Consider the following 21,626-nt stretch of genomic DNA (forward strand, 5'->3'; position numbering starts at 1 on the left):
CCCAGGACCCTGGGATCAGGCCCTAAGCCAAAGGCAGATGCTCAACTGCTGAGCCATCCAGGCATCCTAAAATTCTCCTTTTTAAAATAAGGCCTCCGAAGGTCCTGCTAAACCATTGATTTCTTACGTTCCATAGGCCAAAGCTGAACTCAGTGCTACAGTCAAAAATTTTCCCAAGGTAACTGGGATCTTCATCGATTTGCCAAAGGATTCAATATTGTAATTCAGATTTACCAACCTGCCTTCTCTGACCTTTATCAATTAGTCCACGTGCTTGTTGAAGGAGGTTAAGCCCAATATTGGATGAAAACTGCTAATTGGAAAAGCCCTGAACGATCTTTAGAATTCCAGTTAAGTCAACCACCAGATCTTTTATGTGATCAAGCTCATGCCATGTCCAAAAGGCTGCATCTGTTCATGATTACTATAGTAGACTCCAAGTTGTTTTTAAAGAAAATTCTGGACTCCCTGTGCACATTGAATCACCAGGGAAACCTTTAATTCAGAGTCTACAAATGGCTTAGAGATCTATTTCTGTTAGTCAAGAGAACCTATGTAGCATGGGGAATAGTATCCACCCTTGATCTCATCAAACTACCTAATCTGTTAGCCCACACCCTAGAATATGATTCCAAAGGAAGGGAACTACAATTTTAAATTTCCAAATTCAGTATGTGGAATTTTTTTTTCTCTTGAAAGGGAAAAATAACTCTTGAGTTCGAATGCCTGAACTGAATATATATCCCTTGAATATAACCCCCTCCCAAAAGTCTGACACCTTTTCCTTTCACATATACTTTACAAATCAGAGAAGATCAAACTTCAGTTTTCTTCTTCATTATTAATTTTAATATCCCTACTCGATGGGCAAAATCCATAGACATACACAGAATTCATAGTGTCCTTCCTATTAAGATCCAAATTGATCCCTTATAACCTCTCCCCCAAATTATCAACATCCTATAAACAAGGAATTTTGCAAGACATAAGACCTATCATAGAGGACTATAGAGTGCACAGACTTATTATTCCTTGCATCAATGCTCAAAATATCCCTGTTTTACCTATAAGAAAACCTAATTGGGGAAAAAAAAAAGAAAAAGAAAACCTAATAGTTAAAGATAGAGACTTGTCCAAGACCTCCAAGCAATAAATAACATTGTTATTCCTTCATCCTGTTGTTTCTAATCCCATGCATTATTTTCCCTATGAAGGACATGACAATATACCTAGACAGTAATGTACCTGGGTTTTACTGAAAGTTCTTACTTTTCACAAATTTCAATAGGTGATCTAGAAGATATAAAATTTTCTGGAGACCCCACCTTAGTACAATATGTAGATTATTTACTTCTCTGGCTCACCCTCTCAAGCTTCCTCACAAAAAAGACTCCTCTGTTAAAACTCTTAGCCACTAAGAGACACAGGGTCTCAAAGCAAAAGTTGCAATTTATTCAAACTTAAGTACATTACTGGCCCAACATCTATACATCTTATTTTTAAAAAAGCAAGAAGTCCTAAATATGACCCCATGATCTAGGAAAATCAAGATGACTTGGCCTTGAAAACCTTGATAGGAAGTTTAATAAATTAAACTGCTCTTGGATATTCAAATTATTGGCTGCCCTTTTTTGGTTTTGTATATGCAAAGGAGGAAAATGTTCTCAGATATCCAAAAACAAGGGGGCTGCCACCAATGTGTAGATTACTACAGCCAACAATGAGGTTTCGCCATCTGAGGTTACCCCTATGCTTTGGAACCATACTGCCCTTCTGGTAAAGGTCACTGAAAAAATAGTTATCAGACCTGGGGCCCCTGGGTGGCTCAGTGGTTGAGCATCTGCCTCTGGCTCAGGGCATGACCCTGGGGTCCTGGGATGGAGTCCTACATCAGGCTCCCTGCAGGGAGCCTGCTTCTCCACCTGCCTATGTCTCTGCCTCTCTATCTCATTAATAAATAAATTAAAATCTTTTTTTAAAAAAGGAAAAGAAAAGAAAAATAGTTATGGGATCCTTTTTGACCATCTCTGTTCCTTCATGCTATCAAAGCTCTCTTGAACTCACACCATATCCAGCACCTTTCAGCAAGTCACCTAGCTTCTCATAAAATTCTCTTGCTAGCCACCTCTAACCACCTGTCATACCACTCTCATTTACTGTGACAATTTCAACCTTGCTACCCTTCTCTTTTTTCAGGGGACAAAATCCCCTATGACTGTTTAACTTTCAAACAATTAAGTGATTAGTTACAAGAAATCCCCTTGAAAAATATTGATTTCTCACGATTTACTGACAGCTCTTACCTGAAAAAGGAAAATGGTAAATATTTTACTGGATATGTGATATCGACTCCTTTTGAAGTCATTCAGACTGCAAACTTACCTTTGGCCATTTCAGGCTAACAAGGCCAACAAGCTGAATTTGAGCCTCTTCTCTAGCTAAAGGTAAAACCACAAACCTCTATACCAACTGCTAAAGGAGTAGTCCATGGTTTTTGGAATGTTGTGGAAACAATGAAGTTTCCTAACTTCCAGAAGATGCAAAATTATAAGTGGTCCTTATGTCCAAAATTTACTAGATGCTATGCTTCTACAGCGGCTCTAGATATTATTACAGTCCCTGAGCATTCTAAATCTGACTCCTGGGAGCCATAAGAAACTACCTTGCTGATGCCTCCACAAAAACCATGGCTCTTACTGTTTTTCCCTGGTGATGACCTAAGAGGACTAATCAGGGAAATACAAAAATTGGCCTCTGAATAGGAAAAGCAGATTTGGAAGTTTAAGGGATTATGAAGAAAAGAAACTTTGATTTGAGCTCAATAACAAACCAGTCCTACTAGAAAGATCTAAAAATTTCCTTTATTAACTACACTAATTAAGTCATTAGTCAACTGATAAAATGATAACATTCATGAATCAATATTGGTGGTGAAACATTGACAAGGTCACAAAAAGTGCTTATCTTGCTTGTTCCATCTGTCCTGAATTTAACCCAGGGAAACCTATCTGTACTTCTCCTGGACATTTTAATTTCCTCAATGGACTATTCAAGGTTTGGCAAATGGATTTCCCACAATTGCTCCCATCTTACAGATATAAGTATGTTATTTAGCCAAAAGTATTATTTAGCCAAAAGTATTACTGTTAGTTCTTCTATATCTTATATCTACTTCCTCCAGGACGCATAAGCTTTTGTCTTTTGAAATAATTACAACAGATGTTGTAATTGTCTACTCCCACTTATTTTTACCCACAACTAATAAAGGGGGATATACTTCAGTTTTGCAAAAGCCTGACCAAGCACCTAGAAAATAATCATGCTCTGGTAGAACAATCTTTCCACAGTGCATCTCCAGGAGATGAAGACAAACTCACATCTTACAATGTGGAAACTTGATCTATTGGAAAGACATCGCCAAAGAAACTGTTCAGCCTCACTGGCAAGATCTCTACCAGGTGAATTAACTAATCTCTGTGCAGCCAGACTTCAAGGAATAGACTCTTAGATTCATGTGTCACATCTCAAGAAAGCCCCAAAACCTCAATGGACTTGTATACCAACTGGTGACTTCAAACTGGGAATATCTGGGAACTGAGGCAGATAGCATCTGAAATAGACAACTTACTCAAGATACACAAATGAGGTCTGTATGACTTTACATTTTTTTCAAAAACTTACTCTACATTCAGTTGATCATATCATTCAGGGCTTCAACTGATCTTTCTCTGGTTTTCCTACTGTTCTTTAACTTTAAAACAGTATTTTATCCTCACCTTGCAGAAACTCTGAATCTGCTACCTTACTGATTATTGGATTTGTGCCAGAACAAATAATGTTCATGATGAACCTGAATTGTGGCCTGGCTACTGTCCTTAGAAGGGTGGTGAAACCTATCTAGTAAAGATAAAGGATTTTCCTATTGTACCTTTGAAACCACATGTCGCTGCACCTGGGTGGCTCAGTCTGTTAAGCATCTGCCTTCAGTTCAGATCATGATCTCAGGGTCCTGGGATCAAGCCATTCAGCAAAGAGTCTGCTTCTCCTTCTACCCCCTGCCCCTTCTCTCTCTCTCTCTCTCTCTCAAATAAAATAAATAAAATCTTAAATAAAAAAAAAAAACATAAATGTCCTCTTTCTAGAGGACTGGTGCCAAATATTATGGCTACAGAACTGTCAAACTCTAAATGTGCTTACTGCTTAGCAGGGGGGAAACTGGGCCCTGCTTGGAGAAGAATGTTATTTTTATGTCAGTAATTTAAGAAAAATAACATAAGAACTAAAAATAATGAAAGACAATATCAAGCTGCTAGCAGAAGTTGGCCAAACTACTGGAACCTGGGACAGTTTTTATCTATTAAACAAAGGCAATTGGGGAAATTGGCTGAGAAGTATGTTTCAATCAATAGCTATCATTGGGCTTTTGGTCATCAGTTTAATTGTAGTATTAAATTTCTATCATTTTTGTGTTAGTAAGCAGATGTCTTCTCCCCAAATGTAGGTACAAAATAAAATTCTTTTTCTTTGGAAGGCTTTTCCTGAAACTCAACTGACCATAGAAACTAAACCATCTGTCTTAGAGGGACATAATGGAGATTCTTCATTTTCCACTCTCTCATTCAGATAAGGCCAAGAAAATTCCATTGCATGTCCCTCCTCTGTGGGACAAGACATATGAAGATGGTCCCCCTGGCTTCTTGGAAAAGATACCTGAGAACAACCCTTCTCAGCTCCATGCCAACATACAATAAAATCTATAAAGAGCTATGCCCTTGACAAAAATTAGCAACACCTGAAAGACAGAATTGGCCAGCATTGTTTTCTTTGAAAGATGTCCATCAAAGGGGGAAATGTGAAGAAAAGAAGGGCATGTGAAAGAATTTCTAACTGAAAAAAAAAATCTCTGGGGCACCTGGCTGGCTCAGTGATTGAGCGTTGGCCTTCAGCTCAGGGCATTATCTTAGAGTACTGGGATCGAGTGTCCCACATCAGGTTCCCCGAGGTGAGCCTGCTTCTCCCTCTGTCTGTGTCTTTGTGTCTCTCATGAGTAAATGGGTAGAATTTAAAAAGAAGAATGAGAGAGAGAAAGAAAGAAAGAAAGAAAGAAAGAAAGAAAGAAAGAAAGAAAGAAAGAAAGAAAGAAAGAAAGAAAGGGAAAGAAAATTGCAGAACAACATCTCTCAGACTCACATTTTTATTTGACAAAAATCAGGGTTTAGAGATGGTGCTGTTACTCTTAATCATTGCTATACCCTATCATTTTATCACAGAATCAATCATGAAAACATAAACCTGTTTAACACTGAAACTGAGCTTTGACTTTTGACTCTGCGGTCATTCACTGGCTATGGAATGAACTCCCTGGACTCAAAATGGAGTTTTGTCATTTTGCAAAATCCTTGTGTGTAATACCACCTCAAAATATAATTATGTGGAAATATTCTATCATCAGAAACAATGGTAAACAAGAAGACTGTGAAAGAGAATGGCATTTCTATCTTCCTTGCATTTACCTATTCTCTGCACTATTTAAAAACATGTTTCCATGTATGAGGTATGTATTTTTACCCATGTCATTAAGAAAAAGGGAAGAAAGTCCTTGTTCTGCTCATAAAAGTCTCATATATGACTTCTTGCAAAAAGACTAACTCAACAATACATTAGGTAAATCTTTTTTTATATATATATTTTTTATTGGAGTTCGATTTGCCAACATATAACACCCAGTGCTCATCCCGTCAAGTGCCCCCCTCAGTGCCCGTCACCCAGTCACCCCAACCCCCCGCCCATCCACCTCCCCTTCCACTACCCCTTGTTTGTTTCCTAACATGAGAGTTAGGAGTCTCTCATGTCACATTAGGTAAATCTTAACCCATTCTTAACCCTTGAGATGTTGTTCTATGTTAAATATATACATGCAATTCAATGTATTCCCTTATAATTGTTATATACTTTATAAGAGAGAAGAAGCAAGTGTCATGTCTCATGGGCACATGGTTCTTCATTCATTTACTCAACAATGATTGGACGCTTGCTGGGTATAAGTGCATTCACAAGGAACAGTGACCCAACAAAACAAAATCAATTTATATCCCAGTGAGAGGTGCCAGGCAATAAACAATAAATATAATAAGTAAGGCATTATATAATATGTCAGAAAATGGTAAGCATTTAAAATTGTAGTCTACCTCCTTATCTTGTGCCACTACTGCTCTCCCTTGCTCTGCTAGTAACTGCAAACTTTAAATAATTATTTGTTGAGACCCTGGGTGGCTCGGTAGTTGGGCATCTGCTATCAGCTCAGGGCATGATCTTGGAGTACCAAGATCGAGTCCCACATCACGCTCCTCTCGTGGCGCCTGCTTCTCCCTCTGCCTATGGCTCTGCCTCTGTGTGTGTGTGTGTCTCTCATGAACAAATATATAAAATTAAAAAAAAAGAAATGTTTTATAATATATAAATAAATATTTGATGAATAAATGAATGAAAAATAATGTACCCATGAGACATGACACTTGCTTCTCACTGAGAAGATGCTAGGTGAGCAAAGGTATGAGGTGAAGAAGTTAGCTATGTCAACATCTGAGAGATAGAAGTGGCAAGCAAAAAGCACAAAGTCTTTCAGATAGGAAGACTTCTAGATCCTGGAAGAAAGCAAGTTCAGTACGGCTAAAGCAGATAAAATAGAATCAGCAGGTTGGGGTTGTGGCAACTGAGGATCAGAGGAATGTGGGGGAAGGTTGTGCAGGTATGGAAAACATCATCCTTCTGAACAAAATTTCCATTGAAGATTCAGAGGAAGAAAATTGAGCCACATAGAACATTATTTTTCCACTGGGGCAATTTTTAATGAAGAAAATACAATTGCAGTCTAAATAAAGAATCACAGTTCAGTTGACAAGCCCACTGCCCCAATCTCTGAATCAGCATGGTGATATTAAACATGAGTCTTTGTAGTAAGACCCCCAAAAAAAAGACATTTCTTGTATTCTTTTTATCATTTGTGTTGCTTCTCAAAATCTGTGCCTGAACTGTTATACATGAGTGATGAATTACCAAATTCTACTCCTGAAACCAATATTACACTACATGTTAATTAACTTGAATTTAAAAAATAAAACCTGTGCCTGGAAATCCTTGATGCATAAAAATGTGTCCTTCAAGCTTCAGAATTTTCCAGCCTACTCTCTACTAGGCCAAGTATTTACAGGGAGAAAAACATATACAGAAAATCAGCAAGTTATCATAAAGGATAAATTACCATAGCCAGGATTCCTCTTTCTTTTATTCATTAAAAATATTTTATGAATGTCCCATGTGTGTTAATATGAGTTTCAATGTTATTCTGGCAATTCTCCTAACTCTACCCCCATTCCATGTACACTAATATGACAAGGACACTCATTCTCACCCACTCACAGTTGCTCAATGCTCTGTAAACACATCTTTCTTTGGAAATAACATTGGTTTAGAAATATGTCCAAAGGTAACGATGTCTTTTGTAGAGTTTCTTTTAAATAGCTTTATTTTAATAATAAAAATCATGAAGGAATTATTATTATTAAGCCAATTTTACAGATGAGGAAGGAGAAGTCGTGTAATTTGCCCAACACAGCACAGTAAGTAAGGATTTCACCCCAGGCAGTTTGACAGGTGACTCTATCCTGTTAACCCTTGTGTTGTCCAATCCTAAATCCAGTTAAAATACTCCCACAGGTGCCTGAGTGGCTCAGTCCGTTAAGCATCAACTCTTGATTTCCACTCAGATTATGATCTCAGGGTTGTGAGATCAAATCCCATGTCGAGTTCTGTGCTCACCATAGAGCCTGTTTGACCCTCTTCCTCTGCTCCTTCTCATTGCTCGCTCTCTCTCAAATAAACAAATAAAATCTTTTTTAAAATATCCCACATTGTATTTCGGATTTCTTCTTTTCCAGATACTTTTCTTGCTTATATGAACTTTCTTGCTTATCTTCCGTTTAGCAGGAAATGATTTTATTTATTACTTCATTTCACAAATATTTATTGAGTGCCTATTAAACTGATGACTGGAATCTCATCACTGTATTTTCATTTGTGTGACTGTAGTGGCTACTTACCACTAAAAATTGGAATGCTGACATTGATCCCTGACTTTGACGTTTGGCTAAAATCTGCCATTCAGATTCAGCTTTGGCCTCAACCTATTTCAACATCATTTCTGGATCCTTGAAACAGTGTATAATCAATAAACCTATGATCTTTGTAGGTAACGATTATATAAAAATCACTATTATAATGCTAATAATATAATCAAGGCATAATTTGCAGATCTATTTTAATATACAAATATTCACTTTTATGTATTTAGATTTATCTTGGAGTGGAAAATTCTTGCTAGTCTCTTTCAAAAAGACAATTCAATTGATATTTGCAAAAATTCCCTTAAGACTCAAAGCCCATTATTGGCCTTATTTATCCATCTGTCCTAAATATATTCCCAGAATTAAAAAATATGACATTATAATGGGTAATTTAGGGCCATTTTTTAATATTCTGTATTCTTCGTGGGGGTGAGTGGCAGAAATGATGACAATTTTCATTTAAAACCCCGCCTCCTTTCCCCAATCCTTTTCAATGCCTATTGCCCCTGAGAGTTAGTTCCATAAGAATAAAGCAGAAAGCGTGGGAAGAAATACTGAAGCGGAAATGTCTTGCTGCATCTAGATAACAAATAACCAGCAAGATTCTAGCTTATCTTAGAATTTATAAGTCTAACAATTATCACAGAGATGTATATTTACGAGTTTATTGGAATTAAAAGTGAGGCATTATTCGTCCTATCAGAAATGTCTCATTTTTTAAAGTAGATTTTATTTATTTATTCATGAGAGACACACAGAGAGAGAGGCAGAGACACAGGCAGAAGGAGAAGCAGGCCCCATGCAGGGAGCCCGATGTGGGACTCCATCCTGGGTCTCCAGGATCACGCCCTGGACTGAAGGCGGGGCCAAACCGCTGAGCCACTGGGATGCCCAAAAATGTCTCATTTGACCAATTATTTTGACAATGAGAACTGGCTTTGCAAAATTAGGTCATTGGAGAACATTTTCTAAAAATTTAATCAGCTAAATGTATATTTTAAAAAAATAAGTTAAATAATTTTATGAGGTTTTATATTTACAAAAGTATAACTGAGTTAATAATATTTAAATTTTCTAAGACTTCTTAAGTGTATTAGGCATCTTTAAGTAAGAAAATAGCAATCAGTAGCCATTTATAAGTGCTGGTAAGTCTTTTTTGCATACTTTCTAGAAACTAAGAATGAGATTGATTCTAATGACTGAGTTCCAAATTCTTTTGCAATTGACCTAGTTTCCAGTGTTCTGCTTTCAACGAAATTAAGAAGGCTATTTTTTCAACTGATAGATAAATAAAATTATATTTAATGATAATTATAATGTGAACTTTGGCTTATAACTTAGATGTATAAATAAATGATATTGTTCTAATAGAATTTCTCTCATCTCTCTCTTTATGTAAATAAGATATCTTGGTGCTTACACCTATATGATAGGGAATAGAACAGGAATATTCTAGAAGAGAAGTAAAATAGAAAAGAAAAAATAGGAGGTAAAGAGATAGTGGAAATTGTCTCAATTGGCCAATAAGTAATATTCATCCAAGGATACAAAATCTGATTGGGAAAACCAGATGGATGAAATGTACAATTTATTTCATTAAGAAAGCATTTTCATGTTGGCAAATTGAACTCCAATAAAAAAAAATTTTTAAAGAAAGCATTTTTTAAAAAAAATATTTTATTTATTTATTCATGAGAATACACAGAGAGGAGAGAGGGGGGGGCGGGGGCAGAGACACGGCAGAGGGGGAAGCAGACTCCACGCAGGGAGCGCAACGAGGGACCGATCCCCGGTCCCCAGGATCACACCCTGGACGGTAGTCGGCACTAAACCGCTGAGCCACCCGGGCTGCCCAAAAGAAAGCATTTTCTTTTTTTTTTTTTTTTTAATTTATTTTTATTGGTGTACAATTTACTAACATACAGAATAACCCCCAGTGCCCGTCACCCATTCACTCCCACCCCCCGCCCTCCTCCCCTTCTACCACCCCTAGTTCGTTTCCCAGAGTTAGCAGTCTTTATGTTCTGTCTCCCTTTCTGATATTTCCCACACATTTCTTCTCCCTTCCCTTATATTCCCTTTCACTATTATTTATATTCCCCAAATGAATGAGACCATATAATGTCGTCCTTCTCCGATTGACTTATTTCACTCAGCATAATACCCTCCAGTTCCATCCACGTTGAAGCAAATGGTGGGTATTTGTCATTTCTAATAGCTGAGTAATATTCCATTGTATACATAAACCACATCTCCTTTATCCATTCATCTTTCGTTGGACACCGAGGCTCCTTCCACAGTTTGGCTATCGTGGCCATTGCTGCTATAAACATCGGGGTGCAGGTGTCCCTGCGTTTCATTGCATTTATATCTTTGGGGTAAATCCCCAACAGTGCAATTGCTGGGTCGCAGGGCAGGTCTATTTTTAACTGTTTGAGGAACCTCCACACAGTTTTCCAGAGTGGCTGCACCAGTTCACATTCCCACCAACAGTGTAAGAGGGTTCCCTTTTCTCCGCATCCTCTCCAACATTTGTTGTTTCCTGCCCCATTAACAAGGCAGGAAACAACAAATGTTGGAGCTTTTGCACAGCAAAGGATACAGTCAACAAAACTAAAAGAACACCTACAGAATGGGAGAAGATATTTGCAAATGAAATATCAGATAAAGGGCTGGTTTCCAAGATCTGTAAAGAACTTCTTAAACTCAACAGCAAAGAAACAAACAATCCAATCATGAAATGGGCAAAAGACATGAACAGAAATCTCACAGAGGAAGACATAGACATGGCCAACATGCACATGAGAAAATGCTCTGCATCACTTGCCATCAAGGAAATACAAATCAAAACCACAATGAGATCCCACCTCACACCTGTGAGAATGGGGCAAATTAACAAGGCAAGAAAGCATTTTCAAACAAAGTTTTATCTCATGCGTTTCATATGTATTAAGATTGTAGTATATGTATGGGGGTTTTTTTGTATATTTTTTTATTGGAGTTCGATTTGCTAACATATAGTATACTACCCAGTGGTCATCCCATCTTCATAAGTAATACATTGACAACACTAGTAATGATAATTCAATCCAGAAAAATTGCATTACTACTCAGAACCTTATAGGTACAAAAACTTTTTTATGATTTTGATTGTCTTTAGCTATAGAAATGAATGACAAAATGTTCATTAAAATATATTGAAGAACAAAACACCGGGATAAAATTATGTGGGAAATTAGAATGGAAATACAAGATCAAGAAGAAACAAGAATGACTTAAAATTTCCAACTGGTTACAAAAGAATTCATGTGTGTTTAAAATGAATGATGGTAGGCAATAAATGAATAATGGTATTTAAATCACATTGGATATGTTTAAAAAGTGATATTACAGTTTTATTTTTAAATATCAGTATTTATAATACACTTTTTATCATCTCGCATATGATGAAAAATTTTAAGTTACGGAAGTATGAGGAGTTACATGTTTAATCAAATTCTTGCAAATAAAAGAAAAAGGTTGAAAACCAAAAAGTCTAAAAGCCTTAGTTGAGAATGCTAAGAAAAGTATTATTTATGCCACATAATATATATTTTAAATGTTCCTAATAAAATTTGCAATTAAAAATCAAAATGATTAAATTTTGATGACATTCAATTTATTCTTCCATTCCTGAAGTTCAAGATATGATGATGATTTATGCTTCATCCAAATATGGATTCTTATTTTTAGTCATTAAGCATTTGACCAAAATATAGGTTTGTTGCACATCCAGTAAGTTTTAATTATCCCTGGAAAAGGTAACATAAGGGCCTCTTAAAATCATTTATTATTTATTATAAGTTAATTTATCCCACATTGAGCTGGTGCAGAGTAAGTGTATTATTTATGACAGTGCAGGAGTGGAGGGTGAGAATAGTAGGGAGCTCAGAGAAGAGAAAAGAGCATAAAGATTCTAGTGAGAGAAGGACCCAAAATGACACAGAAGAGTTTTATATTCATTCAGCAAACATCTGCCAACTCCTAAGAGCCAGGACAATATTTTATTAGAGTTTATGCTGTTTGATTTGGCATTATATCTCCCCTAGTTTATTATCCTCCTTGGAATTTAAATATCTTACATATCTGTAGTTTTACATACAGTTCACAAGGGTTGCCATGTACGTTATCTTCACTTCTCACTCTCTCAGACCATTTACAAAACTGTACATCAAAGGAGTGCCTGGGTGACTCAGTTGGTTAATCGTGGGACTCTTGATTTTGGCTCAAAACATGATCTCTGGGATCTTGAGATTGAGCCCCGCAGAGGGCTCCATGCCCAGCCATGACCAGAGTGGAGCCTACTTGGGATTTTCTCTCTCCCTCTCCCTCTGCTCCTCCCCCTGCTCATGTGCTCTCCTTCTTTCTCTCTCAAATAAGTAAATAAATCTTTAAAAAACAATGTATGTCAAAACAAAATAGACCTCATCCATAGAAGCGCCTGTTTCTCATCACATCATATTTTAGAGTTTAAACTGGTTCTCTATTCAAAATATGTACACTTCATCTTGTGAGTTCCTAGTGTAGATCTTTCTTATTTTTAAGACTCCATAAAGATAGATTCCTCAATCTCCCTTGGAAAGTAAATAGGAAAAAAAAAAAAAAAAAGGAAAGTAAATAGGATGATGAATCACTATTGATAACATTTTTTTAAAAGACTGTTTATTGGAGAGAGAGAGAAAAAGAGAGAGAGAGTACAGGCAAGAAGGAGAGGAAGAAGCAGACGCTCCACTGAGCAGGGAGCCCTACGCTTGCGGGGCTCCATCCCAGGACCCTGAGATCATGAGCTGAGCCAAAGGCAGATGCTTAACCAACTGAGCCACCCAGGCAACTTGATAAAATATTTTTATATTGCTCAAAGTAGAATTAAATAAGAATGTTCATCAAGAATCATGAATTAATTGACTTTCTATTCTAGGTGTTCAATGAACTAAGAAATAATATGTATTACATGGGCTGTATCCAAATGAACTATCATTCTCTTTATAAACAAACATAAGGAGAGCTATAAAATGCAAACATTAAGTGGTTAAACAAGGAAGAGATTGTCTTCAAATTTATTGTGTCTAAAACCCTGTGATAAACTTCACTTCTTTGTTTCATTAAAGAACCATAGAGGATGAAGCTCAGAGGAATATGTGATGCTCCCTGGACTACCAAGAACCAATTTGGTATATGTATTTACATTAATAGCTCTTTAAAAAAAGAAAATGCAAGTCAAGAATATTAATTGATTTCATCAAGTCCATATAATTTATTTTGTTTCTTCTTGAAAATATTTAAGATACTGATTAATAATCAGAGCTAATATAGGCTAACAGCAGTATTTTTAAAAGGCTTTGAAAATTTGAGAAAGTGGATAAAAGAATACTGATGGTCATAGAAATAATCTGGAATTGATTTTTTTATTCTGGAAGTAGTTAATATGTTACAAAAATAAATGGTTAGCAGTTTACTTTCACTGCCCATCAGGTAAATTAAAAACAAGTGATTCTGGAACAAGAACAGAGTTCAAGGAATCAAGGACTGAGACTTCTATTATTTCCCCTTTCTCTCCACACCATGAGGAGAAATCCACTGCCCATCCCAGTCTTGATTCTGTTTTTCCTGCTCCTTCCCAGAGATGCTTCCACTACTTCAAAACCGTAAGCAACATTTCTATTAAATTCTACTGTCCTTTTCTTTCTCATTGTGTTATCTGCTTCTTGATATGTCTGTCTTACTTTTCTGATTTCCTGTGAAATTATCTGCTGTTGAAGGGGTTTGGAAAGGTCAGTAAGTTGTTATGGCTCATGTGGAAAGAAGCATACTCCAATTCTAGAAAACACGGAGACATAGGTCAGTTACATTTGTGAAATATTCACCTAATAAGAATACAGAATTATACAACATTCATTAAATAATAATACAGAATTTCTGCCCAAAAGGGGAAAAAAAGGTACATTCTTTATTGTCTCATAAAAAAGGCTGCAGTGTCACATCCACTGTAAAATGACTCAGTGTCTGTATTTTCCCCCAGTCAGGATCACCAAGATGGATTCATGACCCTCAGACAAGCCAACATTTGTGTGTCAGATCATGCAATTCTTCAGCAAACCTGTGTGGGCTGGCATTACACCTTGGGAATATACAGATTTAACAAAATGTGGATCCTGCCCTCAATTTCTCACAGTACATAGAGGAACTAGTGTACAGAGAAAGGAATGTGGTGCAAAATCAGAAGCAAGCATTGCAGGATTCTGTGAGAATGCTCACAGAAAAATCTACCTCCTCCTGGAGCCTTTAAGGGATATAAGAGAAAGGCGCATCACCTAAGTCTGAAGAAAGTTGTTTTTGAGATAAATCTTATGAAGCAAATAGACTGTATCCAGATAGAAAAAGGCCACTTCAGAAAGAGAGAGAGGCATAGGAAACCAGAGCATTGCAAAGTACAGGGCATTTGAGTGGTTGTAAATGATGGACAAAGAGCAACAAGAAAGTGATATTTTTTTCTGGGTGTCCATGATAATATATTTGGTGATTAGCCTTGCATGGCTCTCTGATATCAGAAAAATAGAGAGAAATAGAAAAGAGCCTAAATTACTTCTGAAATAGTACTGAAAAGCACTTCAGCTCCTCCTTTTCTTTTTTTTTCTTTTTTTAATTTATTATTTATGATAGTCACAGAGAGAGAGAGAAAGAGAGGCAGAGACATAGGCAGAGGGAGAAGCAGGCTCCATGCACTGGGAGCCCGACATGGGACTCGATCCTGGGTCTCCAGGATCGCGCCCTGGGCCAAAGGCAGGCGCCAAACCGCTGCGTCACCCAGGGATCCCAGCTCCTCCTTTTCTATTGTTACTTCTTTAGTGTCCTGGAATAAAGAAATTCATATCATCCACATGAAACTCAAGACCCCATATAAATAGGTTATTAACACTTTCAAAGATAATTAATTGGTTAATTACATTTTGTCATTGCTAAAAAAAGTTTTGAGCTTTATAGACATAATTGACAAAAAAATTACAAAATAATGAAAGTATACCACATGATGATTTCATATACATATATAATGGAAGGATTCTTCCCATTGGGTTAATTTAAATACCTATCTCCACCTTCTCCTTTCTTCTTCTCCTTTCTTCCTCTTCTTCTTCTTCTTCTTCTTTCTTCTTTCTTCTTTCTTCTTTCTTCTTTCTTCTTTCTTCTTCTTCTCCTCATCCTCCCCCTCCTCCTCCTCCTTCCTCTTTTTTGGTGAGAACATTTAAATTCTATAGTCACCACGTTATACATTATGTCCTCAGACTTTGCTTACCTTACTTTAATTGAAAGTTTGTACCCTTTTACCAACCTCTCCCTATTTCCTTCAACACCCTCACCCTGCCCCAGCACCTGGCATTCATTTTTCTACTCTCTGTTTCTATGAATTTGACTTTTTTTCAAAAGATTCTACATATAAGTGATAGCATGCAATATTACCTGTCTCTGACATATTTCACTTATAGTACCCTGAAATTCCATCCATGTTATCGCAAATGATAAGACTTCTTTATTTAAGGCTGAACCATATCCCATAATATATAATCTCAGCTTTCTTGATCCATTTATAAATTTGACAATAATCCTTTTTTACTTCACTCAGCACTGGGTATTATACTATATGTTGGCAAATCGAAATTCGATTAAAAAATAATCCTTTTTTAAAATGATTTTATTTATTTATTTGAGAGGAAAGGAGAGAGAGAGCATGAGCAATGGGGCAGAGTAGAGGGAGTGAGAGAGTCAGGCTCCCCTCTGAGTAGGGAGTCCATTGTGGGACTTGATCCCAGGACCCCAAGATCATGACCTGAGCCAAAGCCAGACACTTAACCAGCTGAGCCATACAGGCGCCCTTGAAAACAATTTCTATCCAAAATACATAATGACTTAAGGATTGTTTATCCATAGCTTATGCAAATATTGTGAGGGTGAATATCTCCACAACACAAGAGAAGCATAACGTTTAACTTGTTGGTGGTTTCTGAGTTTCTAAGATCTTTTGGATTGGGCTTTGAAGAATACACTCCTCCGCCCTCTTGCTGAAACCTGGCTCTGTTCTGTGATTGGTGATTACAGAAAAGATGATCTAGAAAACAGCCACAAAAATGACGTCTTTTTAACTTCTCCGTGGTTGATCCAGACCCCTATTCTCCACAGGCAGTACCTAGTGCTGGTCCCATCACAGCTGTACGCTAAGGTTCCTGAGAAGGCCTGTGTTATGCTTAATGACCTGAATGAGACGGTGACAGTAAACTTAATTCTGGAGTATGCAATGCAAACCAGAACCCTCCTCTCAGACGTGGTGACAAAGAATTCCTTCTACTGCAGGCCCTTCACGGTCAGTATAATTCATTGGGATATGGGTGCACATTAGAGGAAGAGCATATTCGCTGCTACTTTGTGTTCTGACCCCCCAACAATAAAAAAGCATAAGTACAAAGTGAACTTCAAATTCAGTCCTAAAAATGAACGTCCTACTGAATATGCTTTCATGATATCTACAAACAATTCTAGCACAATAAGCAAAAGGTAGTGGTAGCTATAGGAAAGATAAACTTGTGAGGTAAATAAAGTTCTTGCCATTACCCATAAAAGCTCTGAAACTCATAATTTAGGTGACTTATTTAAGATCTCACAAGTGGTTGATGGTTAATATCTTGTCCTTGTAACCTTTTATTATGTAAGGAATTAAATAGGTAATCATACTGGCTTACTACCAGTGATAGTATATAATGTCGATGTTGACTATTGGAAAATAACATTTGGTAATTATTGTAATAACATTATATTGCTATGGAAATAAGAGCATGTTATTTTCTTCACTGTCATGACTGGAAGAACTAGTTTGTTTTACTGCAATGACATTTTCCCCTTAAATCAACAAAGCATTACTGTCATGTTACATAAGCATAAGAATCTTTAAGTCCAGGGACATAATTCTTGACTTATTCCTTACTCATTCTCTGGGACTAAGCAGAGAATAAGAAAATCATAAAGGCTGAGACATTCAGAAGTAGATCTGGGCAGATTTTTCAACTCGTTTCTGTTTTACAGATTCCAGAGTTGCCGTCGTCCCCAGGGCTCATTACCGTGGAGGTGAAGGGGCCAACCCAACTGTTCATAAAGAAGAAGAAAGTACGCATCACAAAAGTAGACAGCCTGATCTTTGTCCAAACAGACAAACCCATCTACAAGCCAGGACAAACAGGTCAGGAACCAAATGAGCAAGGCCAACTTTAAGGGGTAGGTGGGTGGTTCTCGATAACTTATTCTGTAGTCATGAAAATCCAGCCATGTCATTATCTGTGTTACTATGGTGGATTCCCATTGGAGGGTTTCATGGGAAAAAATCTTTATGTTTCAGTGAGATTCCGTGTTGTCTCTGTGGATGTCAGTTTTCATCCTTTGAATGAAACCGTAAGTCCCATAACAGTGGATGAGTTGGGAGGAAACAGGCAAAAATGTCAATCCCATCCTTTTGGAGAACCTAAGACCCGTATGATCTCATAAAAGTACCACTGCTGGAGGACGGGGAAATCAGTTCATCAACTGCACTATTAAAATGAAATATTCAGTTGAAATTATCCTTTTCAAGATCCCAGTAATTTTTATTGAACACAAGAAAACAAGTGCTCTTGATTTCTCCCTTAGAGAAATGGAGACTTTCTCAGAGATAAATTTCATCTGTAAAATAAACTTATAATTTGGACTTTTTTACCTTAGTATACATTTCCTCAATTGTATAGTACTTCATAAAAGTAAAGTCATGATTTGTCAAGAGATATATTTCCCAAACTAAACATATAAGTTGCTGTGACCCAAACTGGGGCATATTTCCTTGTTTGGACAAGAAATATGCAGACTCACTTCCTCTGATTCAGATATTCTATGTTGATAGATCCTGATGTCATGCCTTTCTTTTTCTAACCTCTATCTCACACTCATACTATTTTTTTTCTTTACAGTTGCCGGTGGTTTATATTGAGGTAGGTAATATCTTATATCTGTTGGGATGAGGCCTTACGACAAGTTCTGTTCCATTGCCACCTCCTTGCTCCTCACCAGCACTTCACCAAGACTAAACAGTTTTTCCTGTCTATTTTAAGTCCTCTGGGCAGTGGGTAAGATGTAAATGAAGGAACAAAATCCCCTGACCTGGTACAACTTAGTGGCTCTTACGGAAGAGCCAAATTCCTAACCAATTTGGGTATGCATAATCTCAAAAAGAGGTATTACAATCTGTAATATCTCATAGCTGGTAACCCTGCCGCCCTTTCCTCAGTGTAGAATTCCTAGACAACTTTGCTCAGTACCTTTGATGTCAATTTACAAAACATCTACTATCCAAGCCCCAATGTGCCCTCCCTGAAAAGCTGTCCCTCTACTCAAAATACATATTTTAATTTTTTCTATGAACTCATAATGTTCTAACCTATAGAATCCCAAAAGGAACCGAATTTTCCAATGGCAAAATCTCAGATTGCAAGGAGGACTCAGCCAGCTCTCCTTCCCACTCTCAGTGGAGCCCACCCTGGGTGCTTATAAGGTCAAGCTGGAGAAGGAGTCAGGGGAAAAAATAGAGCACCCCTTTGAAGTGAAGGAATACGGTAAGAATTCTACCTGTGTCCAAGACATTTATGACATTATTTAAGAGTGTAAGAGTTTTTACACATAGGTACTAGCAAAAATCTAGCATATGATAGTTGGAAATTAGCAATTTTTTAATTTACCTAAATATTCACTATGCCATTTTCATGCACTATCTCATTTAATCCTCTTATCAATCATCTGAGGCAGATACTATGTTATCTCCATTTTACAAATGAGTACATCAATAACTAGTACAGTTAGTGATTTACCAAAATTGCAGAGCCAGCAAGAGGCAAGAGAGATTTTAATAGGTCCATTACCCTATTCAAACAAAATTGTGAACCAAAACAATAAATATCTGCATGCATCTGTTGAACTCTAACTTATAGCTGAAGGCACCTCCTGGTTGTCTACGACCTACACCTATACTACTCTAATCAAAGCAGCCAGGCACTGAAGCCATTTTATGAGTTATCAGTCATGTGGATTTTCTAATATAAATTAAGTATAGCATGCCATGGATGAAGAGACTTACCACAAAACATGATTCCCCAAACTCACCTGGATTGTCATGAGGATTATAGGACCAGGATTTGTTATAGGAACAGCTAGTCTTGTACAACTGTAAGAGAGGCTAGAAAAGTAAGGGCCCAGCAGGAGGAGCTGGTGGATTGGAGGCACTCACTAACCAGTTCTCCTGAAGCATTAGTGGCGATGAATAAATTATCACCTGTAAGGGTGCCTTCAGATGCTAAAGTGACCATGAAGGGAAAGTGATAGAACAATCGATGGAAAACTGTATGTATATGTACCACTTCAATACTTCTGTAATCAAGTTTCTGGTGATGAGTATGGGGCTTCCATTAGTCAGTAGGACCAGCAGTTGGAAAGAACTGGACACACAGAGGGAAAGAATAAGAACAAACTGGAATCCAGAGGCCTCTCTGCACCTCTCACCACATCTAACCATGACCATCTTCAGAGACTAATGGTGCTGCTTTTTCCTTCCATCTTTGAAAGGATCCTAGGAAATGTAGTGCCAGCTTAACCAAGTTAACGTGTACAAAATACCCATGATCATAAACACGTCTCCGTTGTCAGTAAAGTTCTGCTGCTTCTTATTGTAATTGTAATCATTTCATGTGATCCTACGTTATAAGGTTCTGTAATAGAGTCATTACTAATACTTGCAAGATATCCTACCCACCCACCTTCACCTCTTTCTTCCTTCTGCTGACGACAGTTTTGCCCAAATTTGAGGTCCAAGTGAAAATGCCCAAGACGATTAGTTTTCTGGATGAAGAATTTGTAGTATCCGCCTGTGGCCTGTGAGTTACATTTATTCCATCCCATTTCTATCTCCCTACTCTAAGTGCATTGCAAGTAATTGTTACTGGACTTCAAGTATTTGAATTAGAGAATGACTTTCTCTCCGACATGTCTGAGCTCCAGAGAGTGAGCAGGGGTGGTAGCACAGGACACTTACTTCTACCAATAACAGTACTTACTGAACACTTAAAATGTGCCAGATAATGTTTTAAGTGCTTTGTGAGATAGGGATAGTTACCTTTAGTTTGCAAATGAGGAAAATATAACACATAGGGAATAGAAAACGTGTTCAAGTTGCTACATATAATAAACGGCAGATTGGACTTTAAATCCAACAGTCTGACTCCAGACCCTGAACTCTTCACCACTATCCTATATTGCCTCTGCAATTGAAAAAAAAAAATCTAGCTTCATGAAGTATTCTACATGCCAGACACTGTCCCAAACTGAACACAGGACATTCAGCTCAAGCTCATGCTCATGCTCATAACGTCTATGCTATTCTTTGTCCTATTACCCCCATTTCTTATTGCTCCTGATTTCTTAAACTATGGAAAATTAGGGGGAAAAAATAAGCAGATCTTCTTAAGCTATGGAAAATTAGGGGAAAAAACTAAGCAGATCTTCTTAAATAAATATATAGATACATAATGTAGAATTCACAATACATGTCATAGTTATTTCTTCCCTGATTGCCTTTTAGTTCACTAGAACATACTCCACATGCACTGAGGAGAGACACTTTACCTCTTGCTTTTGAAAACAATATGAGGATCATATTTTCATCTTTGTCACTAGTTTTATTGCTTTAGATTTTTCCCTCATGAGAGAGAGCCCTTTGAGTCAGATTTAAAGATAAGATTCAACAAAGTGAGATTTAATAAATAATTTATTGCTTTATCAGCACCTCTAGAAATTAGGGAGAAAAAAAAAACTATAAAGAGGGGATGATTAGAGCCATCAAAGCCAAAGCTCACCTACCTCACAGTTTTGGCTAAAGCAATAGGCCTCAAACTTAGTGAGCATCAGATTCTATGGCGGTGATTCACTAAAATGTAGACTCCTTTGGCCCAAAATCTGAAGATTCCAATCATAAGGTGTCTGGGTGGCTCAGTGGCTGAGCATCTGCCTTTGGCTCAGGTCATGATCCCGGGGTTCTGGGATCTAGTCCGGCATCGGGCTCCCCACAAGGAGCCTACTTCTCCCTCTGCCTATATCTCTGCCTCTCTCTCTCTGTGTCTCTCATGAATAAATAAATTTTAAAAATATATATATATAAATTTCAATCATAAACCTAAGGAAAGATTCAGGACTCTGAATCTCAATAAATATCTCAGGTAATTTCAGCATAGGTGTTCCATAAAGCACACTCTGAGAAACAAGACTAAGTTTGGCTTCCCATCATATCTTACTTCACTCAGACTGCTATGACAAAATACCACAGAGTAGGTAGTTTATAAACAACAGAAATTTATTGTTCATAGTTCTAGAGGCTAGAAATCCAAATTCAAGTTACCAGCATGGTCACAT

At 37.3% G+C, this 21,626-nt stretch overlaps 1 protein-coding gene across 2 annotated transcripts in view; it reads left to right on the forward strand.

Annotated features, from left to right (window-relative positions):
* Positions 1-13,653: 13,653 nt before the first annotated feature.
* LOC144297263 (pregnancy zone protein-like) overlaps positions 13,654-21,626 on the forward strand; it is a 50,448-nt gene continuing 42,475 nt past the window's right edge. For both annotated transcript variants that reach the window (XM_077871120.1, XM_077871121.1), the window contains exons 1-7: positions 13,654-13,807; positions 16,335-16,515; positions 17,232-17,385; positions 17,542-17,594; positions 18,143-18,163; positions 18,616-18,784; positions 20,011-20,095. In XM_077871120.1, the coding sequence (XP_077727246.1) occupies positions 13,725-13,807; positions 16,335-16,515; positions 17,232-17,385; positions 17,542-17,594; positions 18,143-18,163; positions 18,616-18,784; positions 20,011-20,095 (746 nt within the window). In that variant the 5' untranslated portion in view covers positions 13,654-13,724. The remainder of the gene's footprint in view (positions 13,808-16,334; positions 16,516-17,231; positions 17,386-17,541; positions 17,595-18,142; positions 18,164-18,615; positions 18,785-20,010; positions 20,096-21,626) is intronic.

Source organism: Canis aureus, chromosome 25 (assembly GCF_053574225.1).
Source record: "Canis aureus isolate CA01 chromosome 25, VMU_Caureus_v.1.0, whole genome shotgun sequence".
NCBI lineage: Eukaryota > Metazoa > Chordata > Mammalia > Carnivora > Canidae > Canis > Canis aureus.